Source organism: Alternaria viburni (assembly GCF_023758015.1).
Source record: "Alternaria viburni strain BMP 2772 chromosome Unknown scaffold_40, whole genome shotgun sequence".
NCBI classification, from domain to species: domain Eukaryota; kingdom Fungi; phylum Ascomycota; class Dothideomycetes; order Pleosporales; family Pleosporaceae; genus Alternaria; species Alternaria viburni.
Genome location: NW_026055809.1, coordinates 96,184 through 118,597, shown reverse-complemented (window position 1 = coordinate 118,597; position 22,414 = coordinate 96,184). Strand labels below are relative to the sequence as shown.

The window sequence follows — 22,414 nt, the reverse complement described above, 5'->3', positions numbered from 1 at the left end:
GCGCAACTCCACTCCCGACATCTATCGCAATGGCGTACAAACGGCCGCGCGCGCCTTCCCCGACCGGCGCTCAAAAGCGCACTCGCGGCGGACCGACAACGTACATATCCCTAGGCACCGGGCTTCCCGAAGAAGAGGCCGATGATGGCGCTTTCGTGCCCGTGTGGAAGCAGACCGTGACGGACGAGCGAGGTCGCCGGAGACTCCACGGCGCATTCACTGGAGGTTTCAGTGCAGGGTAAGTTTCCGAGCCATACCTTGACGAACGCAAGACTTCTTGACTATGCTAAGATACTTTAACACAGTTGGATCTAAAGAAGGATGGACCCCGAAAACCTTCGTTTCCTCGCGCGCAAACCGCAACAAAGACCAGCCGAATGGCCCGACCCAGCGAGCCGAAGATTTCATGGACGAGGAGGATCTGGCAGCAGCAGCCGAGTCGCGCCAACTGGAGACTGCGCAGAACTTTGCCGGCATAGGCGAAGCTGGACAATTGAACGACGATGGACTGTTCGGCCTGTTCGTGACCCAGGAGGAGACAATGGGCGTCAAGATTGCGCAGAAGATGGGCTGGCGGCGAGATCAGGGCATTGGTCGCAAAGTGCGCCGGAATGCTGACCTGGAAGATGGCGCATCCGGTTCCAAGGATGATGCAGCTCATATGTTTGCGCCTCAAGATGCTCGCATTATGACTCTGCCACGAGAAGAGGTCCGTCGCAAAGGCCTGGGATACACGTCGGAAGCCCGCCTGGGTGCTGTGGAAGAAGAGGCCACGGACCGTTCATCCAAGTTCGACCTGCATTATCTTGAAGCTCCGAAGAAGGCATCGACTGTGAAGAAGCCTGCGCTGAAGAAGTCTTCCTTTGGCGTTGGCGTGCTCAACGATACCGGCTCGGACGACGAAGACCCGTACGAATTGGGTCCGAAGATCACGTTCAACAAGACCATAGGCAAGGAGAAGAAGGGGAAGAAGCCCAGTAAATTCGCCAAGCCAGGAGCAGGAGAGAAGCATGTGTTTGTCTCGAAGAAGAGTTCGTCCAAAGCCTTGGTCTCGCTGAGCAGGCCATCTATAGATGGGAGATCTCCGTTGAGTGGCTTCACATTCGCGGCCGGTCTCACCGAACTCACCAGCAAGCCTAAATATCCTCCACCGAAGATACCTCCAGGTTGGAAATCTTCGAAAAGTGCCACTCCGACTTCAGAATCGAAAGACTACCAATCTGTAGCAGACGCAGCGAAAGCGTCAACGTTGGATGCAAAAGGGCGTTCGGCACTCTTGGGGGAGAAAGCTTTGCCCGGAAAGTCCATCTTCGACTTTATACCCAAGGACGCCCGAGATCGGTTGGCTGCGTTATCTGGTAAAGCCGATCTGCCCCAGGGCCTTGGGGAAGCTGCTCCTGAAGGACATCTGCCCGCAAGCAAAGCCCTACCAAAAGATCTGTGGAGTCTCGTGCCTTCTCTCGATAAGAGCGTGGCAGCCGCGGCCCTCGCGAAGGGTGCGACGGGCTGGATGCCTTATGCTGAGGACATACAGAAGCGTGCACGTTACGTTGGCTTCCTAGAGTTGAAAGCAGGACTGAAAGAGGACCTGCCAGAACGAAGGGAGGGCGTATCAGTCTCAGACTGGATCAAAGAGCTACAGGAGTTTGCACATGCTGCAGAAGTCTTCAAACCCACAACTGGCATTATGGCCTCCCGATTCACATCCGCGTCATCCTCAACCTTGAACGGAAACGACGGTGGAGCTGCGAATGCGAATCTTCTACGACAGCCAGCCGCAAAGCCAGAAGATCCCGCAGAGCAGGCAGCGAAGCTAGGCATGTACGGTCCCATGACTCGAAGTAGTTTCCCCTTCTACCCATCGCGACTCCTTTGCAAGCGCTTCAACGTCAAGCCCCCACCAGACATGCCGCCTGAGTTTGATGCTGGCGAAAGCCACTTCAAATCGCAGACGGAAGAAGCAGTGTCCAAGTCGGCTATGGAGAAGTTGCAACATGAGTTTTTGACTAACGGTCCTGCGCTTCAGCGGCCGGCTTGGATGGGACAGGCGTCGGAAGCTGCTGTCCCGGCTGCAGCTATGGCTACGGAACAGAGTGGGCATGCAGCTGTGGACGTGGAGAAGAATGAGGCGCTTTCGAATGAACGGGCTTCTGAGGATGTTTTCAAGGCTATCTTTGGAGACGACGAAGATGATGAGGACTGATGGAGGACCGCATTCGCTCTCACATATTGCACCACCGAATACGTGATTGCTAGGCTTCTGGGGTCATTTGTAGGATCTATGGAGCGATGTATGATAGGGTTGAGAAGGTGCCACTTCGTAATATTGATTAAGCTCAAGATCAAGATAATGCGATCTGATGAATACATGTATGGCCAGTTTTTTTGACAACGAACTTTCCATTTACGATGCCAATAATGTCTACGAAGTTCATGAGTTCATCAAGGATGTATCGTTGATAGACGCGGTACCAGACGCAAGCGAAAATATCACCGACTCGCCGAGGCTCGGAACATGTCGTCATGACACTTTTTCGCGTGAGACCGACAGACACGTTGTTACCCTCTCACCCTAATATTTGCGGCCAGTCTTCCAGGGCTGTTACCATGATGCGTACTGCAGCTTCAAATCTCTTAAGATAGGAATTGAATACTTGACGCCTCGGCAATGTCAGATGGCGCCCGCGGAAAGCGCTCGTCGTCCTACTGTAAGTGGAAAGAGCGAAGAGCATAATTGCTATTGCGACAGCTAGCGTTTACCAGTCACTAACAATTGCGCAGTCCACTTCTTCGCCGGCCTAAACTCAGGCATCCTGTCTGCCGTCCTTCTCCAACCCGCCGACCTCCTCAAAACCCGCGTCCAACAATCCCGCTCGAGCACACTCCTCGGTACCATCCAGTCGATAGCCAGCGGACCGAACCCGATACGTCAGTTCTGGAGGGGCACATTACCAAGTACCCTGCGCACAGGGTTTGGCTCTGCTATATACTTTTCAAGTCTCAACGCGTTGCGACATAGAGCGAGTCTGGTCGCGGCGGGCAGCAGCGATGCAGCAGTCAAAGGCGCGGAGCACTCGAGCTCTCTGCCCAAACTGAGCAACACGGCGAATCTGGCGACGGGAGCCTTTGCGCGAACATGGGCGGGCTTCATCATGATGCCCATAACCGTTTTGAAAGTGCGGTACGAGAGTAGTTTGTACTCGTACAATTCGCTCTTCACCGCATCTCGAGACATCTTCCGAACAGAAGGACTCAAAGGCTTCTTCGCTGGTTTCGGCGCAACAGCCGTTCGTGATGCACCCTACGCGGGGCTCTACGTCCTCTTCTACGAACAATCGAAACGGAAACTTTCTAGTCTCGCAACCAAGATTGAAGAGACATCCGGCACCGCCACTAAGCTGTCTACCAGCACATCCGCGGGGATAAACTTCATCTCGGGTGTTGCTGCAGCGGGGCTGGGGACAACTATTACGAATCCGTTCGATGCTATCAAAACGCGCATACAGCTTATGCCCCACAAGTATGGCAATATGGTACAGGCGAGCAAGAAGATGCTTGCGGAGGAAGGTATGCGCAGCTTGTTCGATGGACTTGGTATTAGGATCGCGAGGAAGGCAATGAGCAGTGCGCTTGCCTGGACAGTCTACGAAGAGCTGATTCGACGAGCGGAGACTTTGAAGGAAGTCGTCGAGGAGAAGATATAATTACGAACTGTACGATACTTGCATAGCCGGCGTTCGCTGGCGCCGACACTCGGCTAGACCCTCTTCGCTCACATGCACATTGGAGTGTTCAAATGGAATAAACGATCTACATCTTAACGTCTCTCACGGAATACCTATCTCGTCAAAGTTCACACCATCTAATGAAGACCGAAAGCCTGGAATTTCGGACCGACCCTGACTGGAAAGGTGCGGCTGAAGAGCTGTGGCTATCGAAGACGATCTTGGGGCTGCTCTAGCCGAAAACGCGGCCCAGGGCACATGAAGGCTTACTCCGATCAGCTTGTTGGTCACGATACCTCGGCGGGTCGCACGCGAGCGGAGCTGTTTCAGGAGGCGCTGAAGCATGGAGAACATGTGTCTTGGAGCGCGCGTCAAAGGGAGATCAACGGAGTGGGAGTATCCACGAAGTTGACACTTGGAGATTGATCGGGTTACTTGATAGCAGCGCTGTACACTAACAAGGCTTACTTGATATGTCACTTCCGCCCCCAGCCTAGAGTAGATGGAGGCTTTGGCGCTTGATGGCGCTTGATTAGTGTTATTTTCGACATGCCCCACCAAACCATCACCATCCTCGTGCCGCTAGCTGGAGAGACCGAAGGATGTAGGGCAAAGCCGTCGCAAGAATCGCACACTGCAGCGCTACAACAGCGCAGAGGGGATGCAGGCATGTGGACGGCCTCCTACACTATCGTTGATAGGTCAAATATGCCTTCCGGCTGATTTGTGTTCACAAGACCGGGCGCATGAGGATGCCGCTAGTGATCAGGCAGCTTTCAGCCCCCATTCCAGCAAGAGGGGCGCAATTCCTTCAAGTTCTGCTGCAGCCGCACCTTTGCTGACATTTCTGCTTTCTTACGTTACCTTCTCTTTATACCGTGTCACCTCTGCTGCTGTGCCGCCCCCTCAGCGTCGACCCCGCTCTGTGTGTCCACGCCGCAACTGAGACCAACCCAAAGGTTTTGGATTGATTGCTCTGCTCTGTCCTCACTTCAGATTTCAGACTGAACAGTCGGGATAGTTTTTCTACTTTTCACCCGTCTTTTCAGCCTCTTCGCCCACTATGCCACGAGCATCCGACTGGGATCCTGGCAACTCGACGGATGATGAGTGGTACAGGCAGAAAATCACAAAAGACACTCTGAACATTCATACCCGTCATGTTCATCCCCCCGCACCCCGCCCCCCACCGCGGAGAGTCCAAGACGACGAGGTCTATCGTCCTGACTACGGTCGTCGCACGACAGAGTTTCTGGCTCCAGAAGTGCACTATACAACCGGTCTCCATCGAACTCGCTCACAAGGTCATGCGCCTGCTCCCAACGTGACAATTTACAACACCAGTCACCTGGATAACGATAGCCACCCCCGTATAAGCACTGAGCAGAAGGGTCAAGACGCCAGTCCTCGTGGCCGACGCATGCCTGGTGGGTTTGAGGACCTGGAAGATAACATCGCTGCGCTGCGAGCAGACATAAAGAAGGAGCATCGTTCGCGCTCTAGGCACGAGTATGAGCATCAACGTGCTCCCGAGCCGAACTACGAAGACAAGATCAAATTGACGCTTGCCGAACAGCGTCTCAGAGACCTTGAAGATAGACTTGAGAGGGAGCGCCAGGAGCGATACCATCATCATTCGCCAGACCGTAGTTACGAGGACAAAGTCAAGTTGACACTTGCCGAGCAGCGGCTTCGGGACGCTGAACAGCAACTCGAAAGAGAAAGACGTCATCACTCTTCAGATGGCTACAAGGATAAGGTACAAGAGGCACTAACACAACAACGCCTTGAAGAAGCCGAGGAAAAGGCTGAACGGGATCGTTGGGAGAAGGAAACGGAGAGACGGGAGGAATTGGCCAGGCGCAGGGTTGAGCTTGACTTCATCCATGATAGAAGGGACCGTGAGCTAGAAGCGGAAAACATCAAGAGAATGGAGGAGAGTATGCGTCGCGATTGGGAGTTGAAGCGAGAGAGGGAAGACCGAGACCGCGAGCGACGCGATATCGACGAGGAGAGGAAGAAAGCTCAAATTATCGCCGAGAACAGGGCGAAGATGTCCAGAGAGCAAAGGGAGGCTGAGGAACAGCGCGACAAGATGCTCGCTAAACTAGAAAGGGAGCAGAGAGAGCAGGATGACGAACGCAAGCGAATTCTCGCCGAAGCCAAGCTCAAGCAAGCCAGAGAGCAACGCGAGGCCGAGGAACAGCGTGAGAAAATCCTATCTGACATGGAGAAGAAGAAGAAGCGAGAGAACGAAGAACGCGCGCGCATCATTGCGGAGAACACGGCTAAGCTTGAGAAGGAGGCACGTGAGCGTGAACTCAAGGAAAAGGCTTTTGAAGAAGAGCGCAAGCGAATCATCGCTGATAACGAAGCCAAAGTAGCTAAACAAGCAAGAGAGGCAAAGGAAGCTCAACAGCGTGCTGTCGATGAATACCAACGGAAGAAGGCCAAAGAAGAGGCCGAAGCTCAAGCAGAGAAAGACCGTATCATCTATGAGTACGAGCGCAAGAAGATTCTCGACGCCGACAAGGAGAAGCGAGCAAAGGAGGAGCTCATCATGAAGCTCAAACTCGAAGAAGAAGAGCGAAAGCGCAAGGAAAAGGAGGAATTCGACGCTTTCACGCGAAAGCAGCAAGCGGCAGAAGAAGCCGAGAAGCGAAAGAAAGAGGCCCAAGAGAAGGAGCTCGAGGAGACGATGCGCAAGCGACTTGCTCAATTTGGCTTCCAAGACAACCAGATCCAGGCGCTCGTCAATCCGGACAAGCAGCGTGAGCTCCAGGCAGGCATGATGCCTAACCATCCTCTCCATCCAATCGCTCCTCCTGCGCCTCCGCCACCACCGCACCACCACCACTCTCATTCTCACTCGCACTCCTCTTCGCATCAGATCGCCATTGCGCCGCCACCTACCTACGCCAAGGTACACAGAAGCCATCTCGACGTGGAGACGCTGCACTACTACGACATCCCATATGAATTCGATGTTGTAAGTCCCCATCTACCAACCCCATTATCTGATACCAAGTACTGTACTAACATCCTACCCAGAACCCCGAATACATCATCGTCCTCCGCGAAATGTCCCAACGCGAAACCGACATCCTCTTCGAGCATACCCGTCGTCTGCGCACTGGACACGGTAGCAAGTTGTTTATTGAATCGGAAGGGAGGGATAGACACGGTAAGAAGGAGTATGCTTTTGTGAGGAAGAAGTCGAGGTCTAGGTCTAGGAGTGTGGTTGGGGGTTCGTCTCGTCAGGCGAATATTAGTCTGGGGGAGATGTTTTATGGTAGATGAGGGGGTTGAGATGGGGTTTTATGATGCGTTTGTGTTGGTTTCTTTGCTCATGACGACATATACCAATCTTCTCTCTAGGATCTTATACACATACATAGGTACCTTTGCTCGGTTGTTCTGTTACGTAGTTCTCTATGCATGGATTTGGCTTATTGTTGATCTCGATCTCAACTCATGTGACTTCACCTGTCTACGTCGCTTGCGATGCTGTGTAACGCTTTGCGCATATCCGTGCGTCTCAACGACTTCCAGCTCTTCACCGGTGTTGTGCTACGTCGATTTGGGCCTACGCTTTCTGCACAGACAGTGCTGATTCCTAATCCATTCCAGCTCGAAGACGTGCGACTTAATTTATGCCACGCGCGATCTTACCAACTTCCACTTTCACAGAATTTGGGAAGTGAAGAGTGTAGCACGTGCTTGTGCGTCATCCATGGATCGCACCTGCCTGACAGCTCTAGGGCTGACGCGTGGGGCCCACTCACGCCTCTTGCCTCGGCATGCGGTCGGCTTCTGATCTCCGGGAACATGACGCTCAGTTGCCGCAACACCATCACTCCGACAGACTCTCTCACACTTTCCTTCTAGCATGCGTTGATACCCCTCTTAGTGTACTTTTACTCCTTCTTGATTCGACATGGCGGAGCTTTGTGGGCCTTCAAATGCCCTGCAAAACTTCCAGAAGCACACAACCGTAGACCGGACGCTTCAACAGGACCGCTTGGTGGGCAGACATTCACCGGCGCAGGTACGTGGTCATACTCGAAACTTGCGCTTCGCCATCTAAACTGTAGCAGGGCTTTAGATCATCTCCGGGGCCAAATGTAGGCGCGTTAGATAACGAGTTTGAAGCCTTTCAAGCCGGCGGCCGGCCTCTTCAAACACAAAACTTCCAACCTTTCGATCCACGATTCGCGCAACCTCTTCCCCAGTTTGCGCAAGCTCCACAAGCACCCGACTGGGCGGCCGACTTTCAACGCTTGAATGTTAGCAGTCCGCCTCCACAGACGTTGCAACAACAGCGACAGCAGCCGGCGAGCGCAGCGTCAGCATGGCATCAGGACTTCTTGAGGCAGCAGGCTCCGGTCGTACAGGCGCCTGCATTACAGCAAACCCCGTACGGAGGTATGTCGGGATACAACATGGGTGGATTTGGTGGACAAGCATACATGCAGACACCGACTTTCCAGAACGCCCAAGTCTCAGAGGTCGCGCAAGGGAAGCAGCGCGCCCAGGATGACGTACCAGCGTTCGACGAGGCGGCTTTCGAACAAGCATTTGCGCAGGCGCAACAAGACATGATGGAGACGGCAGAGGCAGAGCAAGTACACACACAGCCAGCGCAAGAGGCGCTGGATCTGGACCGGCCGGGTGAGATGGATCCTCTTCTTCAACGGATACGAGAAACGCGGCCAGGTGTGTAGTGTCCGTCTAACCAACTACGAGTGCTGACTGTGAGCTTAGCTGTCTACTCCGCCATCCAAGTCTGGAGCGAAACCGGTCTCGGGCGAACCGACGAAGCAGTAGCCTACCTCGAGAACATGGATCGCCTGGAGAAGAGCGGCACTCTGGTCCAAGACGCGAACGAAGGGAAATGGATTGTCGATTCTCTTCAAAGAATCGTGAACCGCGATGCGCCTCAAGAAGTCAAGACCCGCGCCGAAGAGCTCATCAAGGCCATCAACCAACGCCTCATGTCGCAATACCCACTCGGCTCACGCGTCCAGATGAGCGAAGAGCAAATATGGCAGGATCTAGAAGCAGCAGGCTACATGCGAACACCAGAGCCGCTACAACACTTCGAACAGAAACCAGAAGAAGAGCAGAAGCAAGACCAACCGCCAAGAAACGAAGATGATGAGATGGCGGCAACAGCAGGCCGGTTGCTAGAGCGCGTAGCAGACAACACAAGCGAGAAGTTCCAAAACTCACAGTTCCTCGGACTAATGCGCCGCCTGCGCGACCGCGAAGTAAGAGTACAAGAAGACAAGATCGTCGAAGTCGACGCCAGCACACAACAGTCACAGCCAACAAACACAATGACCACACCCCAAACCACCATCTCCCAACAACCATCCCAATCACAACCACCATCAACCACGCAAATCCCCGAAATCGACCCCACAATCCTCTCCCACGCCGCCACCGACTTCGAAGCCCCAATCTACTACGGCGAAGAACCGCAACAACCACAGCAGTATGCCCAGCCTCCTCCTCCTCTTCCTCCCCAAAGTAATCCTCTCAGGGAGTCCCTAATAACTGATGAGATTTCAGAACAATATAGATACTACAATGTCCATGCCGCTTATCACCGGTGAGACGATGTTTACGGAGCCACGGCGTTTTATCCCAATGCATGAGCAGGATGAGGATCTTTGGAGGGATACTGTGGTGCCGGGGAGGGATCCGGTGACGAAGGGTAGGGGGTCTGGGTAGATTGTCGTGACTTGGGAGGGGCTTGGGGATATGCGTGGGAGATGTGATGCACAGGAGTAATCAACATATCAAGGGCGGTTGCACATAGGGCATTTAGCATTTGACCATCATCATTCGTATATTGAAAGCACAATTCTACGGGCGCAAGCTCATCTACTGCATCACTCATCAAGACCGCTAAGCTCTCAACCGACTTCCTTCCACCCCCTACTCTACCTCCCCTTCCCCCACTTCTTGCTCCGCCTCTCCATCATCACCAGGCACCCAAATCCCCACCCCCTTCTTATCCACCCTCATCCCCTCCGTCCCCTGCACCTTCAACGTCTTATTAAAGTACCGATCCGTAACTTTCAGATTCGGCATAATCCAATCCCCTTCCACATTCGACAGCAAGTTATACCGTACCGTCTGCCGACTCATAGGCAGGAGATGTAGCGTCCTTAGTTTAGGTCCGCTGAAACCGAAATCCTCGCTGGCTTCCATGGCGAGCTCGAAAGTGAGGAAGTGCATGGTGGGGTTCTCGAGGACGTAGTCGAGGTGAATAAGGGAGGGCGTTGTGGGGGAGAGGTGGTGGGAGGCTAGGACGCGGGGTTCTGAGGAGGGGATCTGGATGCGCGGGATGGGGAGGGAGGATGTTACTGGGGAAGCGTTGGGGTCGGACGTACGCTTCCATGTTATGTTTAGAGTGGTGTCGAGGGCGGTGGACCGCCGTTCTTCCAGGTTGTTCTTCCGGATATCTAGGCTGAAGCCCCATTCGCTGAGGATCTGGGGTTCCATAGGGGTTTCCGCAATGCTGAATTCTTTCGTGACGTCGCATGTTGCGCCACCGTGGATGCTGTGGACTTGGACGGCTAGGTCGCTGACGACGAGCTGCTCGTCGGCGAAGGATGCGACTTTGGCTCGTAGTCCCCATTTCTGTGCTATGCCGAATGCGTCGGGTGATTCGGGGTTGACGTTGCTTTCGGCTTCTTGGAGCTCGAAGTAGCTGGGCCATGGATCGGGGTGCACGCGTGCCATGAGGTCGTAGCTCGCTTCGAAGGGTGCGTTGAAGACGAGATCTGCGACCATGATCTTGGAGATGGGTATGTCGCGGTCGCTGAGGAGGTGGTATAGTACCTTGACTTCCAAGGCGTAGTCTGCTGGATCTGCGGGTGCAGTGAAGCGGATTCTCTCTGTTGTCCTTGCACCTTGGGCCAGCTTCCCTACTACATGGCCTGGGAGGTCTACATCCGTTGACCCGTCAAGTGCTGGTGGGACTTCCTTCATGGGTGACTCTGCTGGACGCTCGACCCAGGTGTAGCTCAGCGTGTCTTTGGAGCGACCCAGTAATCGCACCTCAAGAACAGCTTCAGTGTCCTCTTCTTCTTGGTTCAGAATCTCTATCGCTAGCGTAACGGACTCATCCGTGTAGTACTGGTTGCGAACGTCCGGTAGGTTGATTTCCATCTTTGGCGGTTTGGGTAGTATATGCACCGACATACCAGATCCATGCTTCAATGATCTTGATTTGATCTTGGTATCTGACTTGATCCACCAAACAGGATGAGTTGGAGTCTCTGGGTCTGTGTCTGAGCAAACGAGATCAAACTTTTCCGTGCTGACGCCGAAGACGCACGCGACGACATCGACATCCCCAGACTCGCGCAGAATGAGTGGGAGACTGTATACTTTAGTCTGCCCTGGGTGGAGCGTGAGATCAGCTGTCCCGGCCCAGCGTGGTTTTCCGGTAGCGGAGTGCGTCTCTTCTAATGTGCAGGTGTACATGATTGAGGTACTTCCGGAGGGTTCGTCGGCGTTGTGATTCAAGCGGACTTCAGCCAAACCACCATTGAACTGGTACTGGAGAAAAGACAACGTGATTGGGGCGGAGCCTGGTCGAGCATTGGAGCTGATGGCGAGTTGTGCATGAAGGGGTTCACCAACATTACCTTCAGCTTCAGCAAAGGCGAATGATGTTGATACTGTAATGTCAGCATTGGGTCATTGTATAAGACTTCTATACTTACAGCAGGATATGTGGTCTTTAGCATTTAGACTCACGCTCACCTTCTCGGCAGTCGCATCCGAGAAGACATCCAAACATGTCATCAAGTCGTACTTGTATTTTGTCTTGCCAGGGATCGCTGGTGGTTGTTAGTGAAGCTTCGTGTGAAAGACGGATAACACTGACTTTGACTATACAGCTCCCACTCCGTTGCAACATATGATTCTCGACTCTGTACTCGCAGTGCGCACTCATGCAGAGTCCATACTACTTCTGAAGCTAAGCTCCACCATCCTTCTTTCCGCCATGCCATCGTTTCCCAGAGTGATCGCAGTACTTTGAACGCATCGTCAAATCTTTTCACGTGTAGCAATGTTCGAGCCACCTCGAGTTGTAACTGGTCTACTTTCCGGTGTTGTCCCCGAACTCTAAACTCAGCTATCGCGGCATTAAGCTTGGATGAGATATCTTTCCAGTGCTCGAATCCGTTGCCGATACCAGGTACAGGGTACTCTTCGTGAGGTTGCGGAACGAGGTAGTGGTCATATATCTGATTCCGAGCCGAGACCTTGGCGGCAGGAGACATGCCTGGTGGTGTTCGGTCTTCCTCTGGCATCTCTCTGGCAAGGATGTAGCGCCTCTTTGCGTGGTCACTGGAAATCTTGTGCCAATATCCGGCATGATGTAATAGTTCCCATGGTAGTAGTCTTTCTCCTACTGGGAACTGCTTCTCGGGCTGAGAGTATAGCGAGTTAGGGATGTCTGGCAAGGGATCTGTGTCCGGGACAGGATCTCGTATCTTGAAGACTGGCAACTCTGTTCGTCGTACGGTCTCAGCCATCACTTGGGCCCACGTGGATTCCCAAGCCTGCCAACCATAGTTATTAGTACCCTTGCCCCGGCGATCGAGCACGTCTTGTAACCTCCACTTGTATCGCAACCAAGACTGGACCGCGGAAGTAGGGAAATTGTTCCATAGTTGACATCGAATGTGTCGTAGTGCGATGATATCTGCTAGCAATCGTATCTCGTCCCATCTTGGAGACCAGCTTGCCGTTGTTTCAAACAGGCCCTCGGCACCAAACAATGCCTCTAGAGCAGCCCCGTAATGTCGCTGTGCAGCGTCCATCTCCTGGCGAAACTCGGCAAGGATACCAAGCTTGAAATCATAGCGAACACCCCATCCAGGATACGACAGTGTTTGGGATGTGCCTCGTGTCGGTGGAGCTGTTGGAGGAGGAATCGTTCCTCGCCCCTTCTTCCTCCGCGCATGTTTTGTGAGGTCTCGGTAATACTCGACACAGACAGGTTGTAGTATGGCCAGGATAGAAGTGACGAATGCCTGCAGCTCGACCTTGGATGTCCTTGGAGGCAGAAAGAAGAGTGAACTCTTTGGATCCAAGCCTGTAGCCCGCCGTATCGTCGCCAGTCGCTCTTCGATGTCTGGTGCCTCGATTATAGTCTTGTCACTCAGCAATACCACAACGTATCTTGTCCGATAGTCTGACTTTTGTATCTGACTCTTGATCTTGTTGATGTCCGTCTTCAGCTGATTGTCGTGCAAGCTGTTCGTAATGGGGTCTGTGGTGAAGTTGAAGAAGGAGACGAATACGGAAGGAACGTAGTGCTGGTGCTTGGCGACCCAGGCAGGAGCGATGACGCCGTCGGGGAAGGAGGGCGACGCTGGGGAGAGGGGAGATATGGGCGAATGCAGGACCCAGGACGTTGCGGCTGCGATGGTGGGACTGCCTGGAGGGGTTGTCTCGGAGTTTGAGGGCGCATCTGCCTTTTTCGGAGGCAGTTGGAAGTTCTAGCAAACATCAGCCCATGGCTCCTTCCCGTGGCATAATCGCAGGCGCATGTACCCTTCCTACACTCCGTATTCTGAAGCCATGCGTGATGCCTCGGCGACTAAAGTCGCGCCCATTCCACGGCGCATTCGTGCCGTCTGCACTCAGAAACTCTTGGAGTAGTTCATTTGCCCGGTCACCTTCTGCGGGTGGTAAATCTGAGCTGATGTTCGTAACAGCGCGCCCAGGAAGCACATGCTGGACCGATGGAGGGGGATCGGCCTCTTTGCTGGTCGCTAGGCCTGAAAGGACAATAAACGGTAGGTTGTGCGCAGTGAAGTCTGATGGGTATGCCTCCATTATAACTCCATGCCCGAGTCGCGTGGTTTCCAGCTTGTATCTCACAAGCGTGGTGTCGACGTGGTGCTGCTTTTCGGAGTTGTGGAGAGCGGAAGTGCTGCGGAGTGGATTTGCTCGTCGCACGAGAATCGCAAAGCCAGACGTGGGATTCCTAGGTCCGGTATCGAATTGGCGATATCAAGCGTGTTTGTGGCAGCATGGAGATAGTGTACAGATTGTTCGCGGCTTCGTCATCGATGGTCGCGGGTCGACACATGGGGCGCGGGAAGCTAGCTGAACCCTTGCCATGCACGTTCTCTATGCCGCCCGATCCCTCCACACTTTCTCTCCGACACTCTACAGCTATACTTTTGCATTCCAATTTCGCCGCTACGCGTATCCACAACTCTAGATACCTTTGACAGTGCAACAAGCCGTTGTACTAGCTGAACGCGCTCGTATCGATACTCCGCATCTTCACCACCTTACGCTCGCGCTGGCCAGAGGCCCTGACGCCATGGCGGGCCAACAGCAGCAGATTATGGATACCATTTTCAGCATGAAGAGGAAGATGCTGCGAAAAGACGACTGTAGGCTCATTCCTACCTCGACACAGGCCTAGCTAACACTGCGCAGCCGACACAGAAGACTCCGAAACACCCTTGAACAGCAACAAGCAGGATCTGAGGCGCAAGGTCCATTATGCGCGCGCCAGCGACCCAGACTTCCTCTCTGACCCGCGACCGTACAAGAAGGTGCGTCTTGGCTTGTGCGACTCGGGTGTCGACTGTAGACTGACGCCTCCAGCGCATTGAGCACGCCGGCTACCACAGGTCCATCCTACAGCGCAACCCTCCACGATACGATGCGGACGGTGATGTCGTCGAAGTCGAAGAAGATTACGAAGACGAGGAAGATGTGGAGGCTGTCGAGGAGAATCCCTACGGCAACATACAGCTCGAGAGTCTTCTTGCGCCGCTCACCTCCGCCGCCGATCTACCCAACCATCCTGCCCTGAGCGTAGCATACTCCTCTCGACATCTCACAGACCTCGCGAGCGAAGCTGGAGCCCTCTCGCGGAAAGAGCAGGTCACGAACGCGCGGGCGAAGACTCTATTCGTGAAACTGCAGGGCGACTCCACGTTTGCGCCAGCTGCCCTGGCTGCTATGGGCAGGGCACCGTTCCAGGAGCCATGGGCTAGCAGCGCAAATGGGCGCGCGGGCGAAGGAGAGCAGCAACACCACGATGCGGAAATGCGCGAAACCATAGAAAGTCCCCATGACGTAGACATGGAGGATGCAGGCCAGCCAAATGGCACTAGTCGACAGGCCGAGACCAATGGCGATACGAGTTCAGAAAGGGTCAATGGCGCACATCCTGTGACCAACGGAACGCACGCAGGAGATGCAGAGCAGGCGCAAGAGAATGGAGAAGGAACGCCCGAAGACGCGTCTGATACCGCGTCGCAACAGACACATAGGATGACGACGCGCAGACGAGCACAGGCGCACGCAGCTTCGACTCCCTCCCCACCTCATTCACCCTCGAGTGGTGTCGGCGCAATACATCCTCTGTTCATACATCCGTCAGATTCGTTGCCAGACCGCGACTTTGGTCTTCCACCCAATGAAGCCGAGGAAACACGCATGCTCCTCATGGCCTACGTACAAAAACAGGAGGAGGTCGCACGGATAACATCAGACTTGTATCAAGGCCTGCTACAAGCCGACCGCATGAGGCAGGATGTATACAAGTGGTCAAAAGCGGAAGGCCATGTAGGAGAGATGAGCGATGGCGAGGACTGGTATGACCCCGAGGAGTGGGAGTTGGATGGTGAACTCGCAAAGGGTCGAGATGAAGAGGAGGACGATACAGCCGTGGCTGGCAAGAAGAGCACAAGGCAACGGCGGAAGCCGGACAAGGATGATCGATAGCCTCGATTACTGAAGCGGCAGGCCCCACGGACGCACCCTGAGTATTATTGTTGCGCGGATCCATAAGACACGAATTCATGCTACGTACTGGTTAGGACAGGATTTACACGAGTTGGGTTGCTCTTGCCTCAGTGAGCGGACCACGTGCTTTCGCGTCAACATCGTGCTTTCCATCCGCCGACGAAACTTCCTCCACTTCACAACCGCCACTCACCATGGAGTACGTTCTGCGTTGCAATGAGCTCAAGTGTCGATCGCAGCTGCATGAACGCGCCGTGGTTACTACGTGCAGGTTCGTCCATCTCACCTGCCTCTGACGCTTTTCGCTGACCATCCCACAAGTCACGTCTTTTGCAGCAATTGCGCAGATGTCACCGGGCTGTCGAGGTCTACAAATGCGCATCGAACTTGTCCAGCATGCAACTCATCGCTGCACAACCCCGACGATGTGGTTGTCGCAGGTCTCAACCCATCAGAAGACTACAAGACGTCGGTACTTAGCGGCCTGAGTCCAACGATCATCATGGAGTGTGCCAGTCGCGGCTTGGCGTTCCATAGCTATCAGACGTCGCAGGAGATTATCTATCAGGAGCACCTCGCGAAAGGCTTGACTGGCAAGTACGATACGCTTAGTCAACAGATGGATCAGCTCGTTCATGATGCAAATTCGCAGATCAAGGCATTGCAAGACAAGATGCAGGGTTCGCGATATCCTCTTTCTCCGAATGCTCTCATACTAATCGTCCCGCAGCCATGCAAGCCGAACAGGAGGATCTCGAGGACAAAAACCATCAACTTCAGAAAGCCTTCAAAGAGAAGACGAAAGCACATGCGCAGACCCAAGCGCACTACCAGCAATTGAAAAGCAAGGTCATGGCAACGGAGGTAGCTCATGCTGCTGGTGATGAGGCGGCGTACACGATCCAGACTGGTCGTGGAGACCGGTTCATCGACCGCCTTCCTGGAACGCGGACCGGAACGGCCAACTACAGTCAGATGAACATGTCGCAGCAGGTCGGTGGCGGTAGACCGCACAACAGAGACTTTAGTAGGAGTTCTGGGAGCAGTGGACGGCAGCAGCAGGGTGGTGTGCATCTCGGGCCTCCGTTCGATCCACAGTTGCAGAGACGAGGACTGGGTGTGAGGAACAATACTGGTCGTGAGTTCTTCTTCTTTGAACGTGGAGAGCATCGCAGGCTAATACAGTGAAGACACAGCGCCTGTCGGGACGCCTTCGCAAGCTCACAGAAGTCAGCTTCCGGTTCTCGGTGGTTCACGTCAGCCTCCTCCCTACTTGAATCAGGATGCGCATTCCTCGTACCAAAACTCGCCGATGGTCAGGCAGCCTCTTGCCAGCGGTGCACGGGGTCTGGGCAATTTCATGCTAGGCGGCAAGTCGTCAAGGAGGACTGGTGGCACTGCCAATACTGGTCCGTTAGGAAGATGAATCGAGGAGTGTGTGCCAGATTTTGCTGCGATGGGGCATGGGAACCGAGTACGGCCGATGAGTGGGCGAATTCCGTGTTAGATATGTACAATCTGATGCGGGCATATAGGTTTGATCTGCTCTGTCGTCGCATCATGCAATTATCATAATGCTGGTAGACATCTGAACTTAAAAGTGCTAGACTGATGCTTTTGAAGTCATGCTCGTTATCTTTTTTCCCTGATGATCCGCACCTTCGTCATAATGTCGGGCACACCGACTTACCATCGGCCATGCTCTTCGCCAACTTCTTTCCTCAAGTGACGCAAAGTAATCAACCAGGCTTCACTTCCTTAGCTTCGCATTACTTCTCCATTCACGCATAGTGGCTTTTAGTTGACCGGCATGGTAGTGTCAGGCCTACTACGATATCTCCGGGCCCCCAAGTCCCATTATTCGCAACTCCGCTCTCACCTTATGCAAGCAAGAAGCTAAACAAGTCTGCATACTACATTAAGACAAGAACTTGCAAGATAGGTGAGCTAACGTTAACGTAGGCTCTAGGGGGTTCGGCTTTATCCTAGGTTAGCGTGCTCCGCAAAAGGTTTGTTTGGGCCTTCACTCTCGATCTCAAGTACTCATGCGCTTTGTGGGACATCATAAGGTTGAGGGACGATCACGTGGTTACCAGTCTTTTGCAGAAGTCTCTCAATTGAGCCAAAATCTCATCAGGAAAATTGTCTGATATAGTTATTAAGCTAGGTGTCTTCGAAAGCAAAGGTGAAATATCTGATGAGCGTTGATCACGGGCCTTCGGCGCTCATTGTATCCACAACAACTAAGTACTGTTGTTGGAAGTGGAGCCGAATGCATTCTTCCTATACCGAATGATATAAGCGTTGGCCTTAGGGTGCTTGTTGCAACTGCAGATCAAGGCTACTGACAGTAATGATGGGACATACACCCAACGCGCATGACACAGGCATATGTGGGACATTGGAATGAAGAGTTAGCAGACGATCGATCGCGATGGCCTCAGTCATAACGGTAAGAGCCGATGGGTAGAAAGAGATATATAAGTAGATACGCGCCATACAGCAAATCTAAATATTCGCATCGGAGAGCAGCTCTCCTCCAATGCCGAACCAACCTCAATACATTGATTCTCATACCCAAACATGAAGACTCCCCAGCTCACTCTCATCCCCCTCTTGGGCCTCTTCACCACCTCCACCTACGCCGACTTCATCATAGGAGAGCACGCCGGCTCTGAACTCGGCGGCACCTTCTCAACCCCCCAGCAACCTAACACCCAACCCCCAGGCATCGCAGGCCAAGAAAACGGCTTCGGAACCGGCGACTTCTGCCCCGCCGGCACATCCGCCGGCACAGGCAAACTGAACAACTGGAAGAACAACGATTTCTGCGACTTAGGGATCCCTGGTTGTCCCTCTACCATGCGCATTGTCAGGTCTGCGGGCAGTTTCGCTGGTGATTGTGGCGCGGCGACGAATGATGCGGATCGTGACCACTCGGTTGACTATGGGGTGCTGATTAATACCGTCTCGTCCCCGAATGCGGCGGTTGGTAATTGCTATTACAGAAGCGCGCAGTTGAGGAAGGACTGTACGAGTACGGGGAGTGTGACGTATCAGGCAGCTGTGGTATGTCTGACGGGGGTTTGTGGACGGCCGCTGGAGAGTGACTTTGAGCCTGGGGCTTGAGAGGGTGGGCGAGGCCGTGTTGGCTTGGAGAGGATAGGTGAGCTGGGGGGTAGCTCAGAATGATAGCTCGTTGTGACGAATCCTGGACCCAGTTCAATTTTGTTTGTAGTCAGCTTGTTCTGGCAATTGATGGATTGACAGGAGAAACGACGATGTGGACAACTGCCTGACTACGACATTGACCTTGATATGTAATGTAGGGTAGAAGCAATAACTACCCGGCGACGACATAGACCTTGATATGTGATATTGGGTAGATACGGCGATTATGTGGCTGCCACGCCCACCTGAAAGTCTCGGATCGCAAAAGTGCGTTTGCGTACGAGATGGTTGTGTATTGCGGGAGTCGTGAGCAACTCGTGCCGCTGGAAGTAGAGCTTCAACTGTCTTCCGTCTCTTAAAGACATGGACTTCACGTCGTCCGGATTGAACAACTATAGTCGACATGCTGTAGTGCTCTCAACCGTGTGGAGAAGATTCGGCACTGCCTACCAATCTGCTTGAGTCACACTATGTGACCCAAGTCTCAGGTGTTGCACGGCTGCGGCCGCGTATCATCAAAGAGCCCGGATTCTTGCTCCATTGTTAAGGAGAGAAGGGCGGTGTAGTTTGCCTCGAAAGACATCTGGAAGAAGAAATGCTATAAACTAAGGTGACCTTAGATATAGTAGCAATGCCTAAACTCCCGAGATAGTCACCGGAGGCAACTAAGTCGGATGAGTAGTGGTCGCTTGTTAACCGTGCTCACTTAAGAGCAATGGCTAACGGGTGTATATCTCGACGTAGAGATAGGATGCAGGTATACTTGACCTGCGCAAGGACCGCAAATGCCTGGCTACCGAGGGTCGGCTTGCACACTAGGTGTGCGTTGAACTGGGAAGTTTGCGGTGCAGAGCAAAAGAGCGACGGGCAAAAAGTTGTATATATCGGGTAGGCGCTAGCCAGCGCACGGACGGATAGCGTAGCGATGAGGTGAGAAATCCTAACCCGTCTTTGGTGTTCTGCTGCTGCTATCAATGAGAGTATTCTGGAGGCGTCGGATGTCAGGCGTCTTTGTCGCTCGTGGCAGAGAGATGTGTGAACTGAAGCAGCACGGAAGGTGCGCAGCAGCGTCACGATAAAGCTACAATTAGAGTGTGGCGCCAACGCCTCCACAGCCACGGCCCCAGCCGCAGGGCACGCACCACGATCGGCTTACGTACCCCTCCGTGATCTCGTTCACGGAGTGCGGCTTGCCTGCCGTACAGCATTGCCATCATTACTCGCAGGAGGATGCACTGCGATTGACGTTCAGAGCCGTCGCATACATTCCTACGACAAAAGCAATGTTTCCTGAGATGAACGAGCGTGGAGACCCGCGACGTCAGGCCGTTCGTGCTGTTGATGGTGGTGTCAGATGGCGAAGGGTGTCTGGACTGGGTCAACTTCGGAGCTGGGTATGTTTCACCAAAAGAAAAAAAAAACGCTTGACCGCTGAGCGTTGTACGAAAATGCCGCGTGGAGGATTGATTCATGCATGTCACTCTCATTTCGGTGTCTGGTGTGATGTCTGCGTCCTGGTGCGCTGTGGCGGGCGGCTGCCTTCGTCGGGTTGTCGATGTTTACTGAACAATCCAGCATGTTTGTTACAGATATGCAGCCAGATATCTGAAAATTCGATGTCTTCGACATAATGTGGATACTTTGAGTCAGTGGGTTGTCTGCAGCCTTGCTGTTCCTGTCGATACACAAGCTTCCCGCCCCTTGCTTCACCAGGTAGTGGGGAATGCCAAGCAGATCTCGAACCACGCTACTGAAAATTCCGCGAAGCCTAACGTGGTCTGTGAAGAACGGGGTCGTGTTTGGTGAGGCGGCTCGATGGCACCGATCTCTTCGTGCTGGTGCACGTTTGCAACTTCAATATACCAAGAACTGTGATGGCGACGATCACAACCTGAAGCGCTGTGACTCCACGTGCTCGAGTTGTGGTGTTGGGTTGTTTCTTCCACCACTCAAGTGCAATGTTTTCGCGCTGGGATATGCCCGCGCGCAACTTCAGCAGATGTGCCATTGTGGTCTCCTGCCATCAATCTGTGTGAGCGTTGCGAAGACACAACGTATGTCGCAGCCGTTACTACCTGCTTTGGGTGCCGAACAAGGACCTCGAGAGTGCTGGACGTGACAGCTGTAGCCGCAACCTTCTTCCATACCATAAACACTTGACATGCTGCAGATTAGGCTTAGCTTCCACGGTTACGTTCTTCTCCAGGCTGTGCGCACAAGACATACGATTGGAGGAACTTCCAGGTCACCTCTTTGAAACGCATCGCTCTTGGCGTAAAAGGCGAAACGGGTAGAGACCGCGCGGATCACGATTCGCGAATCCAAGGACTGTTTCAAACAGATGAGCATAACCGCCAAGCACAAAGCCCATGAGGGTAGGGCGGAGCCGTGTGGGTTCAATCTATATGCGATTTCGCCAAACCTGCAAGTTTCCGTAGTTGTCCCGACGGCCGGCATTCAGAAGATGTCGGAACAGATCCGTGGATGGTATAAGATGGAGCGGGAGACGCGCCCAGAAATCCGTACTCACCATCGAGCCAACAACAGTCTTTTACAGTCTTTCAGCTTTCTCATCTTCTTTCAATCCTTTGCTCGACGCATTACATTCGCTAGCCGAACCCAACGTCCTTCTCTTCATTCCAACAACCTTTCAGCTCTCCAGCTTTTCCAATCCTAACCTTTCCAACTATCAACATGAAGGCCTCCGTCGCTGCTGCCATCGTGGCTTTCGCCGTCGCCGTCTCCGCCGGTCCCAGCAAGCCGTCTCCCATGAACTTCTTCAACCTGAACAAGCGTGCGAGCTTGCCTATCCCTGCCTCCAAGGGCTCCCAGACGCTCAAGGAGCCCATGGAGATCACTGGCACCTTTGACGGTGGTCTCAAGACCTATGGTCGTGGCGTGTCTTGCACTGGCCAAGCCGAAGGCGGAGATTCTGACGCGGTCTTTATTCTAAAGGTATGTCACGGCTGTAGGAAGTGCATGTGAGACACATACTGACTTCGTACCTCTACCTCTACAGGATGGCGCTACCTTGAAGAACGCGATTATCGGAGAGGACCAGATCGAGGGTGTCCACTGCGAGGGCAGCTGCACCATCGAGAACGTTTGGTGGGCTGCTGTCTGCGAGGACGCGCTTTCTCTCAAGAAAGATGGTGACGCAACTGGTAAGAGGTGTTTGCACATACTTCCGGACTGAGCTAACGTCTTCTAGTGATCGGTGGAGGAGCTACCGGCGCTGAAGATAAGGTCATCCAGCAGAACGGCGCTGGTACCGTCACCATCGACGGCTTCACCGTTGACACCTTCGGCAAGCTATACCGCTCCTGCGGTAACTGCAAGCAGTCCGCTGAGCGCCACGTCATCATGAAGAACGTCAAGGCCTCCAACGGCAAGCTCCTTGCTGGTATCAACCCGAACTTCGGTGATTCCGCCACCATCGACGCTACCAACTGCGCCAGCTCCGTCAAGGTCATCTGCGAGGAGTTCAAGGGTGTTGCTTCTGGCAGCGAGCCAGAGAGCGTTTCCAAGGGCCCCTCCGACTCCTGCATCTACAAGGAGCCTCTCTCTTCTTGCTAGGTTGCCTCGAGCAAGACTTCAAACAACATGTGGAGGATGAATCGGCGGACATCGGTGGATTTCATTGGATGGCGGGGATGCAGTGCATCTGTTGTGCTCGCTCTGGAAGCACTGTACATAAATTGACTTCTTTCTTG

The 22,414-nt window shown here is 53.6% G+C and overlaps 8 protein-coding genes across 8 annotated transcripts; 7 read left to right on the top strand and 1 right to left on the bottom strand.

Moving 5' to 3' along the window:
• Positions 1-29: 29 nt before the first annotated feature.
• On the top strand, positions 30-2,203 carry J4E79_011342 (uncharacterized protein; the record flags this gene model as incomplete). Its single annotated transcript, XM_049360171.1, has 2 exons — positions 30-238; positions 292-2,203. 2 exons carry the CDS (start codon positions 30-32, stop codon positions 2,201-2,203), a joined length of 2,121 nt encoding a protein of 706 aa, XP_049205377.1.
• Positions 2,204-2,668: 465 nt separating this feature from the next.
• J4E79_011341 (uncharacterized protein) lies at positions 2,669-3,704 on the top strand (the record flags this gene model as incomplete). Its single annotated transcript, XM_049360170.1, has 2 exons — positions 2,669-2,708; positions 2,782-3,704. The coding sequence occupies 2 exons, from the start codon at positions 2,669-2,671 to the stop codon at positions 3,702-3,704; spliced, it is 963 nt and encodes a 320-aa protein (XP_049205376.1).
• Positions 3,705-4,788: 1,084 nt separating this feature from the next.
• J4E79_011340 (uncharacterized protein) lies at positions 4,789-9,343 on the top strand (the record flags this gene model as incomplete). Its single annotated transcript, XM_049360169.1, has 4 exons — positions 4,789-6,714; positions 6,777-6,972; positions 7,863-8,441; positions 8,490-9,343. The coding sequence occupies 4 exons, from the start codon at positions 4,789-4,791 to the stop codon at positions 9,341-9,343; spliced, it is 3,555 nt and encodes a 1,184-aa protein (XP_049205375.1).
• A 325-nt stretch (positions 9,344-9,668) lies between these two features.
• On the bottom strand, positions 9,669-13,595 carry J4E79_011339 (uncharacterized protein; the record flags this gene model as incomplete). The annotated part of the gene is made up of 4 exons (XM_049360168.1): positions 9,669-11,422; positions 11,468-11,584; positions 11,632-13,255; positions 13,311-13,595. The coding sequence occupies 4 exons, from the start codon at positions 13,593-13,595 to the stop codon at positions 9,669-9,671; spliced, it is 3,780 nt and encodes a 1,259-aa protein (XP_049205374.1).
• Positions 13,596-14,091: 496 nt separating this feature from the next.
• On the top strand, positions 14,092-15,509 carry J4E79_011338 (uncharacterized protein; the record flags this gene model as incomplete). The annotated part of the gene is made up of 3 exons (XM_049360167.1): positions 14,092-14,164; positions 14,211-14,329; positions 14,382-15,509. 3 exons carry the CDS (start codon positions 14,092-14,094, stop codon positions 15,507-15,509), a joined length of 1,320 nt encoding a protein of 439 aa, XP_049205373.1.
• A 215-nt stretch (positions 15,510-15,724) lies between these two features.
• J4E79_011337 (uncharacterized protein) lies at positions 15,725-16,956 on the top strand (the record flags this gene model as incomplete). Its single annotated transcript, XM_049360166.1, has 4 exons — positions 15,725-15,758; positions 15,926-16,210; positions 16,261-16,668; positions 16,721-16,956. 4 exons carry the CDS (start codon positions 15,725-15,727, stop codon positions 16,954-16,956), a joined length of 963 nt encoding a protein of 320 aa, XP_049205372.1.
• A 1,157-nt stretch (positions 16,957-18,113) lies between these two features.
• J4E79_011336 (uncharacterized protein) lies at positions 18,114-18,552 on the top strand (the record flags this gene model as incomplete). The annotated part of the gene is given in 2 exon segments (XM_049360165.1): positions 18,114-18,522; positions 18,539-18,552. The coding sequence occupies 2 exon segments, from the start codon at positions 18,114-18,116 to the stop codon at positions 18,550-18,552; spliced, it is 423 nt and encodes a 140-aa protein (XP_049205371.1).
• A 2,843-nt stretch (positions 18,553-21,395) lies between these two features.
• Positions 21,396-22,277, top strand: J4E79_011335 (uncharacterized protein; the record flags this gene model as incomplete). The annotated part of the gene is made up of 3 exons (XM_049360164.1): positions 21,396-21,656; positions 21,721-21,865; positions 21,913-22,277. The coding sequence occupies 3 exons, from the start codon at positions 21,396-21,398 to the stop codon at positions 22,275-22,277; spliced, it is 771 nt and encodes a 256-aa protein (XP_049205370.1).
• Positions 22,278-22,414: the final 137 nt, after the last annotated feature.